The 16,807-nt window shown below is 37.9% G+C and overlaps 1 protein-coding gene across 10 annotated transcripts in view; it reads right to left on the bottom strand.

Annotated features, from left to right (window-relative positions):
* Nucleotides 1–16,807, bottom strand: part of UNC13B (unc-13 homolog B) — a 233,148-nt gene that overhangs the window by 135,689 nt on the left and 80,652 nt on the right. For 8 of the 10 annotated variants that reach the window (XM_057313559.1, XM_057313558.1, XM_057313560.1 and 5 more), the window contains one exon: nt 5,547–5,604. In XM_057313559.1, the coding sequence (XP_057169542.1) occupies nt 5,547–5,604 (58 nt within the window). Of the gene's footprint in view, nt 1–1,620; nt 1,706–1,778; nt 1,847–5,546; nt 5,605–16,807 lie in introns of those variants that run through there. The other 2 variants (XM_057313561.1, XM_057313562.1) reach the window with 2 other exon arrangements.

Raw genomic sequence — 16,807 nt, 5'->3', positions numbered from 1 at the left:
GAACAAGGACTCAATTATTCCATTAATCTTCTTAAGTTTTAGCTATTTAAAGTAGTACATTGTTGGGAATGCCTGGCTGGCTCAGTCAGTAGAGCATGTGACCTTTGATCTCAGGATCATGAGCTCGAGCCCCACAGTGGGTGTAGAGATTACTTAAAAAAAAAAGTAGTACATCGTTAAGTATTTAGAAAATGTAAAATGCAAAAAGGGGGTTAAAAAGTCATAATGCCATAGATGAGTGGATAAAGATGTGGCATACATAATGGGATATTACTCAGCCATAAAGAAGAATGAAATCTTGCCATTTGCAATAACATGGATGGATCTAGAGGATAATTCTAAGTGAAATAAGTCTGAGAAAGACAAATAGCGTATTATTTCACTCATATGTGGAACTTAAGAAACAAAATGAACAAAGAAAAAAAGACAAACAAAAAAACAGACTCTTAAATATAGCGAACAAACTGGTGGTTACCAGAGAGGGGAGGTGGGTGGGGGAATAGGTGAAAGAGCTGAAGGGGATTAAGAGTACAGCTATCACGATGAGCAATGAGTAATGTATAGAATTGTTGAATCACTATACTGTATACCTGAAACTAATATAATACTCTATGTTAATTATACTGAATTAAAACAAGAGGAAAAAATAGGTAATACCATATAAAGGTTACAAGTTTTTAAGTCCTTCAAAATAACCTGCTGGAATTTCATTTGGAACTACTTATTGATTTCTTTTAGATTAAAATTGGAAGAACCAAAAAAATGTCAATCCCACATACCAGAGATAAATTTGATTAATATTTTGGCACTTCTATTTCCAGATATTTTCTCCCTAATTATATAAATACATTTATATACTTGTAATAATCTGCTTGGGCTGCCATAATAAAATGCCATAGAGTGACTGCTTAAACAGCAGAAATTTATTTTCTCACAGTTACCGGAGGCTGAAAAGTCAAAGATCAAGTTCTGGCAGGGTTCAATTTCTAGTGAGAGCTCTCCTACCTTGCAAATGGCAGCCTTCTTGCTGTGTCCTCACATGGTAGAGATAGCTCTGGTGTCTCTTCCTCTTTTTAAAGGGGTAACAGTCTTATTAGATTAGGGCCCCCCATGACCTCATTTAAACTTTAATACCTCCTCACAGGTTCTCTCTCCAAATCAATCACAGTAGGGGTTAAGGCTTCAACATATGAATTTTTGGGGAACACAATTCAGCCCACAGCATTTCACCTCTGGCCCCCTCAAAATTCTTGTCTTTATCACTTGCAAAATACATTTTTTCCATCCCATCAGTCCCACAAGTCTTAAATCCAGATCAACCCTAAAGTCTAAAGCCCAAAGTCTCACTTAAATAGCAATTAGGCATGAGTGAGACTCCAGGTATGATTCATCCTGAGGCAGAATTCCTCTCCAGCTGGGAACCTGTGAAACCAAACAAGTTATGTGCTCCCAAAATACAATGGTGGGAGGGACATGCATAAGAGAGTGGACTCCCATTCTACAAGAAAAAAAAGGGAAATAAGGAAGAGCTGATGAGTCCCAAGCAAGTCCAAAACCCAGCAAGGCAAATTATATTAGATCTTAAGGCTGTAGAATAATTCTCTTTGGTTGATGTCCCACCTTCCAGACCCAATGGGATGGCAGCATTTCCCCCACAGCTCTCCAGGATGGCCCTGCCCCCATGGCTGTCTTCAGTGGCCTCCCTCTGAAACAGAAGGAAACAGCATTGCCCACTGGGCCTGAGCTGGGGGTGGCAGCCCTGATATTCTCTGAATTACCTTCCAAGTCATTCTTCCCTTTCTTCAAGAAAAGCACACGTTCACAGCCAAATAACACCATGGTCTGATCCTGTAGAATCCAAGAAGTCCAATAGCCTTCATTTCCTCCCTCTTTCTTTGCCCTTTTAGTTGAAACTGGCATATATACACACATATATAGAAAGTTTTATATACTTTTCAAAAGATTTTATTTTTAAATAATCTCTACACCCAACATGGGGCTTGAATTTACAACCCCAAGATCGAGAGTCACACGTTTCTCTGACTAAGCCAGCCAGGCGCCCCAGTTCTATATACTTTTTAACTTAAGTTTCTTTTTTTTTTTTTTTTTAAGATTTTATTTTATTTTATTTTTAGAGGGAGAAAGACAGAGTGGGTGAGGGGGGAGGAACAGAGGGAGAGAATCCCAAGCAGGCTTGATCTCACTACCCTGAGATCATGACATGAACTGAAATCAAGAGTCTGATGCTTAACCAACTGACCCACCCAGGGGCCCCTTTAAAGTTTCATAAAAATGTCCCTTTTATTATTTAAGCATAATTTTAAATTAATGCATAATACTCAATCTTCTGATTATTATCATTTACTATTAACTATAGTCATTTTTTTTTAAAGATTTTATTTATTTATTTGACAGAGACAGAGACAGCCAGCGAGAAAGGGAACACAAGCAGGGAGAGTGGGAGAGGAAGAAGCAGGCTCATAGCGGAGGAGCCTGACGTGGGGCTCGATCCCACAACGCCGGGATCACGCCCTGAGCCGAAGGCAGACGCTTAACGGCTGTGCAACCCAGGCGCCCCAACTATAGTCATTTTTAAACTTTGTTATTTAAATACTCTATAATCAACATCTTTATACACAAATCTTTATCTGCTTTTTGATTATTTATAATAAACTCCCAAAAATTCAACTGCTGAATCGAATTATTTTCTAATTGGAAAAAATATATACCACTGTCCTAAATGACCAGAAAGGCAAGGATTTTTTTTTATGATTATTAAAGTATATTTAAAAATCAGGACAACCAAATAAAATGTGCGATCCCTAACGGGATCATACAGTGGGGAAAAAAAGAGCTATAAGAATATTTGGGGGACAATTGGGGAATTCTTAATATGCACTAATATTAAAGAATATTACTGTATCAGTGTTAAATTTCTCAATTCTGATTATGGTAGTTTGGTTATGTAGACTATCCTAACTCTAAGAAGATACATGCTGATGTGTCATGAAGTCTGAAGATTATATCCAAATGATTCAGAAAATATGTATATTTTTGTGTATGTATATACAGAAAAAGAGATAGAGGGGGCGCCTGGGTGGCTCAGTCGGTTAAGTGTCTGCATTTGGCTCAGGTCATGATCTCAGGGTCCTGGGACCAAGCCCCACATCAGGCTACTTGCTCAGCGGGGAGCCTGCTTCTCCCTCTCCCTCCGCCTGCCGTTCCCCCTGCTTGTACTCTCTCTCTCTGTAAAATAAATACATAAAATCTTAAAAAAAAAAGAAGAAGAAAGAAAGAAAAGAAAGAAAGAAAAAAGAGAGATGCAAGAGAGAGGAGGGGACAAGTGAGAGCAAATGTGGCAAAATGTTTACCACTGAATCTAGTAAAGGGTAAATGGGTACTCATTATACTGTGCTTTCAACTTTTCTGTTTTAAATTTTTCAAAATAAAAACATATGAGGGAATAATCAAAAGATAAGAACCATCTATTCACCTTCTATTCAAAAATAAATTAGCCAACAAACTTATGAAAATTATTAAACTTGTTGATTTTTTTAAAGATTTTATTTATTTTTTATTTGTCAGAGAGAGGGAGCAAGCACAAGCCAGGGGAGCAGTAGGCAGAAGGAGAAGCAGACTCCCCACTGAGCAAGGAGCCTGATGCAGGACCTGATCCCAGGATCCTGGGATCAGGACCTGAACCGAAGTCAGACACTTAACCAACTGAGCCACCCAGGCATCCCAAACCTACTAATTATTTATGGCCTTTTATTTCCACCCGCTCTCTTGGCATTTGATCTCTCATCACTTTAACTGCACTTCATCAAATGCACGCAGGAAAGAATGGGAAGTGAAATCTCAATCACTCCATTTCACATCTCATTAGCAGTCCTGGAGAAAGGTTTAAAAGACTGGAAAAGGTCAGTGGAACCTAGGTAGCTCTGTCAGTTAAGCAACTGACTCTTGATTTCGGCTTAGGTCATGATCTCAGAGTTGTGAGATCAAGCCCCACGCTGGCTCTGTGCTGGCCATGGAGCCTGCTTAAGATTCTCTCTCTCTCTCCCCCTCTGCCCCTCCCCATCACTCTCCCAAAAAAACATTTTTTTTTTTTTTTAAGATTTAAAAGGTCAAAATTAGCTCATTACAATGAGTTCTGGAAAGAACCTATAAACTTTAATTCACAACCTGGTTTTCAATGCAGATTCTTCTGGTCTCCTATGACCCTAAATGTTTGATAAATTTGAAGTCCTATATGGAAAAAAAAAGTTAGCAATAAGTCATGTGAAAAAAGAAAAATGTTGAGCTCTCCCATTGGTCTTACTTTATCAGGAAAGTAGCCTATAAAATGGAAGACAACCAATAGATTTATCAACCACGAACAGAGGTTTTCCTTCTCAGAAACACTACGAAGGTTATAATGGTTCCAAGCATAGGTTATGGAGTCATGTTGTCTGTGTTAGAATATTTACTTCACCACCTACTACCTATGTGATTTATGGCAAATTACTCAATCTCTTTATCCCTCAGTTTCCTCATCTGAAAAATGGGACAACAGTAAAAAACTATGTCTTAGGGTTATTGTGATGATTAAATAAAATTTAGTACATTTTAGTTCTGATAGCATTTGGCATACTGTAAGACCTCAAAATGTGTTAGTTACTATGGTTCTTATTATTACCACTATTGCTATAATAACTACTAAAACAACCACTTTCAACCAGCATTTGTTAAGAGTTTGGCATTTGGTTGAGAAAAACTATAGTAACACAAAAGCACAAAACACACACGCACACAAACACACACACAGAGGTTGAAAAAGTGAAAGACAATAGACTCCAAGTTAGTCCTTCAGTGTGTCCTCAGGCTATTTTGAGAGAAACTGAAAAGGCAAAACTATACCAACAATACATGGCTCATTTGAAGAATGAATCTTTGTAGTCTGGATAAATTAATCTCAAGAGAAATGACAAATTTTCTCACTCAGTCATTTATCAAACTTTATTGAGGCTTACTATACTATGTATCAGGTATTGAGAATCTAGAAATATAAAATAGAAGAATGTCTATGCCTATAAAAACTTTGTGTTCTTGTCAAAGAAATATACATAGATTACAATATATAATGGGTTATATGATGAATGTATGCATAGGGTACTATGGAAGCAGAAGAGAGACACCTAAACTAGACATGGGGGAAGGAGTCAACAGCAAGAAGATTTCCCAGGGGTGCTGACATTTAAACTGAGCGTTAAAGAATAGTAACAGGTAAACAGGATAAAATAGGAAAAATCATTCCTCCATGGTAAAAGCTTGCAAATGGAGATAAAAGATGACCACCATTGCCCTGCCTACAGCCACACAAAACCAAAAGAACTCTTCCTAAAGCTAATGATTAGATAACCACTGGAGATACGGGCCTGAATAGGTGTGCTTCCAGAACATCTTTTGTTCACATCTCCACCCTCCCCAACTAAAAAAAAACCCGTGTTTGGACAACTAACAGAACGCTGTGATTAATGACATTCAAAGATAAGTTTCTCACTTACAACACTGGGCGGCAGCAGTGGGTAATGGCTTCCTCCGGCTTTCTTCTTGACTAGAATACTGAAAGCAGAAAGGAGAAAGAAAGAAAGAAAAAAAAAAAAAACACAGATAAGAGGCCCAAATACAGGGGAAAAAACGAATCACAGCTACTTGCAAAAAGGTTTAGTGTTTGACTAGAACTAAATTTTTATTGAACAGAAACAAGTCATCCTGCTGATTGCCCTGTATGAGCCTGACATATAGGCCAGACTATGAAATATGGCCCTTGCCCAATATAATAGGCTAAAGCAGGATAGCAGAGACACTGTTTTGACCAAGGGCACCTGGGTATGTACCAGCTCTGCCAGGCAGCTGTAGAAGGCTTCGAGAAGCCTTGGAGAGCTTAGGAAACCCAGTCCTGAGTTTTCTTATGGGTAACATACAGATTTCCCCATTTGGGTGATGAAATTAAAAACCTCTCTGAAATAGAGTCTTCTCATCTTTAAAACATAATAGTGCTTCTTCCCTCACAAGGTCATGTGAAAAGTGAAATTACTTACTTAAGCATGTAATGCAACATCTAACACCTACTAGAGTCCCCTTCCCACTTATATTTTAGCCTCCCCAACCCAACACCACCATCACAACCAAAAAAACAAAAACAATTACTGAAGCCATTAAAAAAAAAAAAAAGTTTATAAAAGGAAGAACTAAATGCAAGTCTTGAGGATGGCCAAGATTTATAAAGACAAAACAAGAAGAGAAAGGCAAAAATATGTTAACACAGGTACACAGTCTGAAAAACAGAATAGTTTGATCAGAGCCTATTGGAGGATTCAAAAGACATAATATGGTCCAGCAATTTGTAAATATGAGGTCTGGAGTTCTCATCCTGACTCACCCACTTATTACTACGCTCTGATGTACTGGGCAAGACAGAGCTCTCTAACACTGCCTATGAGTGAGTCACTCAGCAGATAGTTCTTGAGTACCCATTATGTACAAAGGCCTTGATAGAGTTTGTATATCATGGTAAGGAGTTTGGATTTTATTCTAGTGTATTGGGAAGCATTTATAACTTTAAACACAAAAGGGATATGACTTGATTACACTTTAAAAGTCTTTCTGGCTGCTGTGTGAGGTGAACTATAGGGAACAAGAGGGAAATACTAATTACTGCAATAATCCAGACTAAAGTTTATGGCAAGTTACATAGGAGTACTAATGGTAAAGGGCATTTCAAGTAGTTGAATACAAAATACAAAACACTTTTTGTACGTAAATATACTTTTATATGTGAAGGACTTTACAAACAATAAATTATGATACAAATATCAGAGGGAGATACTGCTAATCACTAATTCCAATAGGGAATAATAACAAGTCAAGCACAACTTAAACAATAGTAATAGTGAATCTGCCAATCATAAAAATGCTCAAAAAGTTCTTGAAGGTTAAGCAACCCACCACTCCAAAGTAAAAAACAGACTTGGTTATAAATAATAACCATTACAAATGATGATTTTTGTAGGCAGTATACAGATCTAACCATGAGAAAATTCTGTAAATTTAATTTTTAATTGTTTTTAAGTAGGCTCCACACCCAACATGGGGCTTGAACTCACAACCCTGAGATTCAGTCACACCCTCTACCAACTGAGCCAGCCAGGAACCCCCAAAATTCTATAACTTTTTTTTTTTTTTAAAGATTTTATTTATTTATTCGACAGAGATAGAGACAGCCAGAGAGAGAGGGAACACAGTCAGGGGGAGTGGGAGAGGAAAAAGCAGGCTCATAGCGGAGGAGCCTGATGTGGGGCTCGATCCCACAACGCCGGGATCACGCCCTGAGCCGAAGGCAGACGCTTAACCGCTGTGCCACCCAGGCGCCCCCAAAATTCTGTAACTTTAAATATTAAACTAGAAGAATTCAGATTTAAGAGACAAGAGTAGAGGGATGCCTGGGTGGCTCAGTTAAGCATCTGCCTTCAGCTCGGGTCATGATCCTGGAGTCCTGGGATCGAGCTCCCTGCTCAGAGGGGAGCCTACTTCTCCCTCTGCCTGCCTCTCCCCACTTGTGCTCTCCCTCTGTAACAATAAATAAATAAAATATTTTCAAAAAGAAAAGAGAGACTAGAGTAGATATTTTCAGAAAACACATTTCATGTTTATCCTCCAGGCCCAAAGCAAAAAGATGAAAACCAACTAAAGCCTAATTAACAATATCAAGAGAGCTAAGGAAAAATCTATCATACATACGTACCAAAAAAAAAAAGAGAGGGGCACCTAGCTGGCTCAGTCAGTAGAACATACTCTTGATTTCAGGGCCGTGAGTTCGAGCCCCACGTTGGGGGTAGAGTTTACTTCATTAAAACAAACAAACAAAAAACCATACACACACACACACACACACACAAAACCCAGAGGAAAAAAATAGTCCTAGATAATTATATCCAATCTCATTATGAATATAAATGGAAAAATCCTAAATAGATTACTAAGCCAAATCCATCACATATTATTTATCCGTGATATATAAGTGTTGTAATGTTAATATGTAAAAAGATATGTATATGCATGCATATACATGTATATTGGTATATAAACAGCCATATAACATGACCAGTTGGTCTTTAAATGCAAGGATAGTTCAATATCAGAAAATCTGTTAATGTAATTCACCACAATACACAGATTAAAGAAAAACTTTGTGGTCTAATGGACACAGAAAGCCTTGATAAAATTCCTTTTTTCATGACAAAAATTCTTAGACAAGAAAATAGAATTTCCTTAATCTGATAAAGTACCTATCAAAATCTATAGCAAACATCATACTTTAGGACTTAAGAAGTATTCCCCTTATGGGCAGGAAAAAAAAAAAAAAGGTTCCCACTTTCACTCCAAGTATTAAAAATTACACTGAATGTTTTATGCAATTAATTATTTAAAATAAGGAAGCATCAAAAACAAGCAAAAAAAGTGAAAGTGACCCGCCAAGAGATGACAACTGAATGTAACACAATGTCCTGGATGAGATCCTGAGACAGAAAAAAGGCATGAAGTAAAAACTAAGGAAACTTGAAAAAACCATGACTTTTTCATTTTATTTGTAGTTGTTTTCATTTTATTTGTAGTTAATAAAATAAATATAATAAAACATTAACTTTTAAATTCATAATAACATATCAATATTTCCTCATTAATTGTAACAAATGTATCATACTAATGTATGATGTTAATAAGAGGGACAACTATAGGGAGGGGGTAAGGAAGAGGTAATAAGGAAACCCTGTAACATCTGTTCAGTATTTTTTTCTCTCTCTTTTTTTTTTTTAAGATTTTGTTTATTCATTTGACAGAGAGAGAGCACAAGCAGGGGGAGTGGGAGAAAGAGAAGCAGGCTCCCCGCTGAGCAGGAAGCCTAATGGGTGCTCGATCCCAGGACCCTGAGATCACAACTTGAGCCGAAGGCAGATGCTTAACCAACTGAGCCATCCAGGTGCCCCTGTTCGGTATTTCTATAAATCCACAATTGCTGTAAAAAATGAAGCCTGTCACTAAAAATATACGTATAAAAATTCAAATGCTTAAAAAAAATAAAGCATAAGGATTGAAAAGAGACTAAAAACTGTTATTATTCAAATATGCAGAAACTAGTTACATTAAAAAATCTAAGAGAATCTCTAAACTAGTAAAACTATTAAGAATTCCAGAAAAAATAAACTACTGGGACTACATCAAAATAAAAAGCTTCTGGGGCACCTGGCTGGCTCAGTTGGTAGAGCATGTGACTCTTGATCTCAGGGTCATGAGTTCAAAGAACTTACCTTAAAAAATTAAATATTTTTTAAAAATAAAAAGCTTCAGGACGCCTGGGTGGCTCAGTCGGTTAAGCACCTGCCTTCAGCTCAGATTATGATCCCAGGGTCCTGGGATCGAGTCCCACATCAGGCCCTTGCTCAGCAGGGAGCCTGCTTCCCCCTCTGCCTACCATTCCCCCTGTTTGTGTTGGCGCACACTCTCTCTCTCTGACAAAAAAATAAAATCTTTAAAAAAAAATTAAAAATAAATAAAGCGCTTCTGCACAGCAAAGGAAAGAATCAACAAAAAGAAAACCTACTGAATAGAAGATATTTGCAAATGACATATCCAATAAGAGGTTAGTATGCAAAACATATAAAGAACCTCTACAACTCAACACCAAAAAAATAACCCAATTAAAAAACAGGGAGAAGACATGAACAGACATTTCTTCAAAGAAGATATTCAGATGGCCAACAGACACATGAAAAGATGCTCAACATCACTTATCATCAGGGAAATGCAAATCAAAACCACAATGAGATGTCACTTCACACCTATCAGAATGGCTAAAATCGAAAACACAAGAAACAAGTGTTGGCAAGGATGTGGAGAAAAAGAAACCCTCGGGCACTGTTGGTGGAATGCAAACTGTGTAGCCACTCTGGAAAAGAGTACAGAGGTTCCCCAAAAAGTTAAAAATAGAACTACCGTATGATCCAGTAATTCCGCTATTGGGTATTTACCCAAAAAGTGTGAAAACACTAATTCAAAAGGATATATGCACCCTTATGTTTATAGCAGCATTATTTACAATAGCCAAATTATGGAAGTAACCCAAGTGTCCACTGACAGATGAACGGAGAAAGAAGATGTGGTGTATATATACACAACAGAATATTAATCAGCCACAAAAAAGAATGAAATCTTGCCATTTGCAACTACATGGACGGATCTAGAGAGTATAATGCTAAGTATAATGATAAGTCAAAAAAAGACATATACCATATGATTTCACTCAAATGTGGAATTTAAGAAACATATGAACAACAACAAAAAAAGAGAGAAACAAAAAAAGCAGACTCTTAAATATAGAGAACAAACTGATGGTTACCAGAGGACAGGTGGAGGGGGAGGGATAAACTAAGTGAAGGGGATTAAGAGTACACGTATCCTGATGAGCACAGTCATACACAGAATTGTTCAAGCACTATATTGTACACCTGAAACTAATATAATGTTGTGTGTTAATTAACCTGGAATTAAAATAAAATTTTAAAAGTTGCTGAATAAGATCAATAATAAAAATGAGGGGCGCCTGGGTGGCGCAGTTGTTAAAGCGTCTGCCTTCGGCTCAGGGTGTGATCCCGGCGTACCGGGATCGAGTCCCACATCGGGCTCCTCCGCTATGAGCCTGCTTCTTCCTCTCCTACTCCCCCTGCTGTGTTCCCTCTCTCACTGGCTGTCTCTCTGTCACATAAATAAATAAAATCTTTAAAAATACTACTACTACTAATAATAATAATAATAAAAATGAGCACCAAAGCATTGCCTTATAACAGCAATGAACTATTAGAAAATGTAATTTTTTTTAAAGATTTTATTTATTTATTTGACAGAGATAGAGAAAGCCAGTGAGAGAGGGAACACAAGCAGGAGGAGTGGGAGAGGAAGAAGCAGGCTCATAGCGGAGGAGCCTGATGTGGGGCTCGATCCCATAACGCCGGGATCACGCCCTGAGCTGAAGGCAGATGCTTAACGACTGCACCACCCAGGCACCCCAGAAAATGTAATTTTTTAAAAAACCATGATTAGGAATAAATATCTAACAAAAGAAATGCAAAACCTACATGGAGAAAACAGGTTTCCCCCCTATAGCCCTTCTCATACTTGAACACTTATATTTATTTCATTTCCTGCTTATTGTCTCTATCCTCCTATTTGATGTATGAGAACAGGGATCTTTGTTTAACCTCTGATGTTTACCAAGCATCTAAAACAATGCCTAGTGTTTAGTGTTTGGTAAGTTATTTGTGAATGAATGGATGTCACCAAAAACAGAGAAATACAAATTAAAAAAAAATGGTCTAAACCCATTAATTAGGGGCGCCTGGGTGGCTCAGTCGTTAGGCGTCTGCCTTTGGCTCAGGGCGTGATCCCGGAGTCCTGGGATCGAGCCCCACATCAGGTTCTTCCGCTGGAAGCCTGCTTCTTCCTCTCCCACTCCCCCTGCCTGTGTTCCCTCTCTCACTGGCTGTCTCTCTCTCTGTCAAATAAATAAATAAAATCTTTAAAAAAAATAAAAAATAAAAATAAACCCATTACTTAGCAAACACTTTTAATCTGGTAATATCAAGTATCAGCAAGTATACAGAGAAGCAGGAAAATGGAATATAAACTGGTACAATTATTTTGGAGAACAATTTATCAATATCTAGTAAGACTGAACAGAATATATCCCACTACCAAGCAATTCTACTTTCTGGGTACATATCCAGAGAATCCCTCATACATAAACATAGAGAAATAGACTCAAAGATGTTCACTGTAGCATACATTTGTAATAGTGGAAACCTAATTGCCCATGAGTTAGGAAAAATAAATGGTGGTACAATCCAACTCTATCAAATGGTAGATCCCTAACCCAATCCTGACTCAGTGCTTCTGACCCAAGGGGTTCCTGTGTATGGGAACTGTTACAAACATACCAGAGAATAAAAAGATAAGACTCTACATTGTGTTCTTTAAATGATTTTGCAGCCAAATAAGACAAGATCTTGATAATTACTGAATCACTTGGGAATAAGTGCATAGGTTTCATTTTATTATTCCCTCTACTTTTATGTCTCCTTAAAATTTTTACATGATAAAAACAAGAAAAAAGAAAAAGCATACACAATCCAGCTTGAAGAAGATCCCACTAACCAAGATGAGATGATTTTAGTATCAAAAAGAATAATGACTGCAATGGATTGAAACAAATCAGTATCAAAATCCATAAATTCAGGGGCGCCTGGGTGGCACAGCGGTTAAGCGTCTGCCTTCGGCTCAGGGCGTGATCCCAGCGTTATGGGATCGAGCCCCACATCAGGCTCCTCCGCTATGAGCCTGATTCTTCCTCTCCCACTCCCCCTGCTTGTGTTCCCTCTCTCGCTGGCTGTCTCTATCTCTGTCAAATAAATAATAAAATAAAATCTTAAAAAAAAAATCCATAAATTCATAGTGATACACCACTAAAAAAAGGAAAATGCATTTGTTGCCTTGAGAAGTTGCCTATTTGAAAATTGACAAAAAAACTATTTTTCTTGAACAGACTATTACAAGTGAATCAAAGAGTTTGTAAAAGAGAAAGTTCTTCTTCATAGACAAATCATAGTAAACAAAGGTTGGAGGAGTAATATAATTAGAAAATCAACATTTTGCAAGCCCTATGAAATAACAATTATTGCTACTAAAACCAGGTGGGAAAGTCTGGTGGGAAGGCTTTATTATGGATAAAACTGGCTGACACCAGTTGAATTCCCTGATCTACTGCTGAACTTTTTTCGCATGGATGATGTTTATTGTGAAAGTACCTGCAAGTAATACATGTATCTCCACTGTTGAATTTTTTTAATAATAATTTTTTATTATGTTATGTTAGTCACCATACAGTATAGCCTTAGTTTTTGATAATGTTCCATGATTCATTATTTGCATATTAACACCCAGTGCACCATGCAATATGTGCCCTCCTTAATACCCATCACCAGCCTATCCCAATCCCCCACCCCCTCTGAAGCCCTCAGTTTGTTTCCCAGAGTCCACAGTCTCTCATGGTTTATTCTCCCTTCTGTTTACCCCCACTTCATTCCACTGTTGAATTTTAACATCACTAAAAGTGAGATAAGACACTATCTCCCTACAAAAAAAAAAACAAAAAACAAAACAAAACTTCAATCTAAGTCTCAGTCTAATCCTCAAACTATTAGATACAATTTTCAGTTTGGTTTTTTTTAAGATTTTATTTATTTATTTGACAGAGAGAGAGCACAAATAGGCAGAGCGGCAGGCAGAGGGAGAGGGAGAAGCAGGCTCCCAGCTGAGCAGAGAGCCCAATGTGAGGCTTGATCCCAGGACACTGGGATCATGACCTGAGCTGAAGGCAGATGCCTAACTGACTGAGTCACCCAGGTGCCCCTACAATTTTCAGTTTAAAGGAAGAAACAGAGATAGAGGAAAATGGTAAATGAAACCTTAGGGATATAATCAGCCAGATCCAGAGTATGTAGAGCTCTATAAAACAAATGGGGGAAGGGGAAACAGTTACAGAGTAAAAATGATTTAAGAGACATAATAACCAAATATGAACACGTTGTTTGGATCCTGAATTGAACAAATCATCTGTGAAAATACATCTTTGAGACAATAAAGGAAATCTGAAGTAAGTATTGAATGACATTAAGAAATTATTGTTGGGGCACGTGTGGCTCAGTCGGTTAAGCATCTGACTCTTGATTTTGGCCCAGGTCATGATCTCAGAGTCCTGGGATGGAGCCCCACGTTGGGCTCTGGACTGGGCGTGGAGTCTGCTGGAGATTCTCTCTCTCCCTCTGCCCTTTCCCCTCCTCCACTTCATGCTCTCTCTCAAAAAAAAAGAAAAGAAAAGAAAAAAGGTAGGTAGGTAGGTAGGAAGGAAGGAAGGAAGGAAGGAAGGAAGGAAGGAAGAAATTGTTAAATGTGATGTGTTAAAGGCATGTGGGATTTTTTTTTAAGGCATTATCTAATAAAGATGTATACTAATGTATTTACGTATTTATGGGTGGGACATGATGATGTCTGGGATTGGTCTTAAAATACTCCAGCAGAAAAGAAGGAAGAGTAATTCTATATATTTTTCATGGTAGAAAATTTCAATAATAAAATTTTCAAATAAAGTGATAATCACAATGAGTTATACTTCACACTCAATAGGATGGCTATATTCAACAAGTGTTAGGAAGGATGTGGAGAAAATAGAACCCTTATACACAGCCGGTGGGTCTGTAAAATGGTACAGCCACTATGGAAAAAAAGTCTAGCATTTCTAAAACAGTTAAACATAGTTACCATCTGATCCAACAATTCCATTTCTGGGTGTATAACCAAGAGAAAACTTATGTCCACACAAAAAATTTGTACATCAATGTTAATAGCAACATTATCTGTAACAGCCAGAAAGTGGGAACAACTGGATTATGCACCAACTGATAAATGGATGAAATGCAGTGTAACCATACAATGGAATATTATTTGGCAATGAAAAAGAATGAAGTAGTGATGCATGCCACAACATAGAAGAAACTTTGAAAATATTATGGTAAGTGAAAGAAGACAATCATAAGAACCACATAGTGTATAATTCCATTATACGAAATGTCCGAAATAAGCCAATGTATAGAGACAGAAGGTAGATCAGTGTTTGCCTAGGACTTGGAAGGTGAGGGAATTAGCATATGATGGCTACGGGCACAGGATTTCTTTATGGGATAATGAAAATGTTCTAAGGATGTACAACTCTAAATATACTAGATTGTACACTTTAAGTGTGTGAAGTGTATGGTATGTGAACTCTATTTCAATAAAGCTATTAAAAACAACAAGAGGGTGGGGCGCCTGGGCGGCTCAGTCAGTTAAGTGGCTGACTCTTGATTTTGGCTCAGGTCATGATCTCAGGGTCCTGGGATCAAGATCTGCATCCAGCTCCACGCTCAGGAGGGAGTCGGCTGGAGGATTCTCTCTCTCTCTCTCTCTCTCTGCCTCTGCCCCCCACACACTTTCTTTTTCTTTCTCTCTCTTAAATAAACAAATCTTTAAAACAACAACAAGAGGACGATAAAGGAACAGACGGAAGAAGTAAACTTAGTGAACTTCGAACCCTAGAATAGAAACAAAGAGCAAAAATCCTAGAGGGAGTTGAGAACCACAGACCAAGAACGAGCATTTTTACAACTTGTAAAATTCTGCAATATTGGTATAAGTTACATTCGGTTTTTTATTGTTTTAACTTCTTCATTTGATTCTGCATAGTAACACATGGTAAGCCTATAAAATCAAAAGTAAAATGTTTCTTTATTTTTTTTTTAGATTTTATTTTTAAGTAATTTCTAACCCCAATGCAAGGCTCAAACTCAACCCCGAGATCAACAGTTGCATGTTCTACCAACTGAGCCAGCCATGTGTTTCTTACTAGGAAAAAAAAGAAGATGGAGTTTGGAAAACTGTATACCAGTCTATACCCAGGCTATGGGAAAACAAAAAGCACAAAGGGGAAAGTGGATACAAAGATGGAGTCGATCTGGCATTTATCAAGGGAAGAAGAAAGATCGGAGCTTTCAACAAACAAGGAAAGTTGAGGTGTGGGGCGCCTGGGTGGCTCAGTCGTTAAGCGTCTGCCTTCGGCTCAGGGCGTGATCCCGGCGTTATGGGATCAAGCCCCACATCAGGCTCCTCTACTAGGAGCCTGCTTCTTCCTCTCGCACTCCCCCTGCTTGTGTTCCCTCTCTCGCTGGCTGTCTCTCTCTGTCAAATGAATAAATAAAATCTTTAAAAAAAAAAAAGTTGAGGTGTTTACTTGGGCATGAGAACAGTTACGTAGTTTAATAATAGGAAGCCTACAGAGGATTCAGTTAAATTAAGAGAAAGCCCTGACAAGAGTAGTTTGCACTTGTCACAAATTCCATTTCTTCATCTTTGATTTAACTCATTGTGGGTTCAACCGTGTACCTCAAAAAAATATGATGAAGTCTTAATCCCCAGTACCTATGAATGTGACCTTATTTGTAAATGGGGTTCTATAGATGTAATCCAATTAATCCAATGACTGTTGCCCTTACAACATAAATGTAAATTTGGACAGACACACACCAAGAGAACACATTGTGAGGACAGACTGAGAGACATGTGATAACAGAGGCAGAGATTGGAACAATGTGTCTTCAAGCCTAGGAACAGCAAGGACTACTGAAAATCACCAGAACGCAGAAGAGAAACATAGGACAATTCCTTAGAACATCCAGAAGGAACTGACCCTGCCAATAGCTTAATTTCAGAATTCTAGCCTCCGGAATTCTGAGAAGATAAATTTCTGTTTTTGTCAGCCACCTAGCTAGTGGTACTTTGTTATGGCAGCCCTAGGAAACCAGTACACTCATCAAAACACTTCATTTTGGCTTCCTGCACTAATCCACAGACACTGGTCATTAACTGCCAAATGCAACAGCTCCATTTCATTACTCATCATCTTTGTTCTCAATAACATTTGACAGGATCAAGAATTTCTGCCTTAAAATCCTTTCTTCCTCTGTTCCATGAACCTTTTTCTCTTTCTCCTAATTGTTCTCTTCAGGCAACTCTTTCTCCAACTCTGGTTTTTTCCATATTCTATCTTTGATGTTCCCCCAAGGTTTTGTCCTTGTTCCTCTTCAATACTTTCTATATATTCTACCTGAGTAAGTTCTTCTAT

Source organism: Ursus arctos, unplaced genomic scaffold (genome assembly GCF_023065955.2).
Source record: "Ursus arctos isolate Adak ecotype North America unplaced genomic scaffold, UrsArc2.0 scaffold_18, whole genome shotgun sequence".
NCBI classification, from domain to species: Eukaryota; Metazoa; Chordata; class Mammalia; order Carnivora; family Ursidae; genus Ursus; species Ursus arctos.
This window is presented reverse-complemented; position numbering and strand designations above follow the sequence as displayed.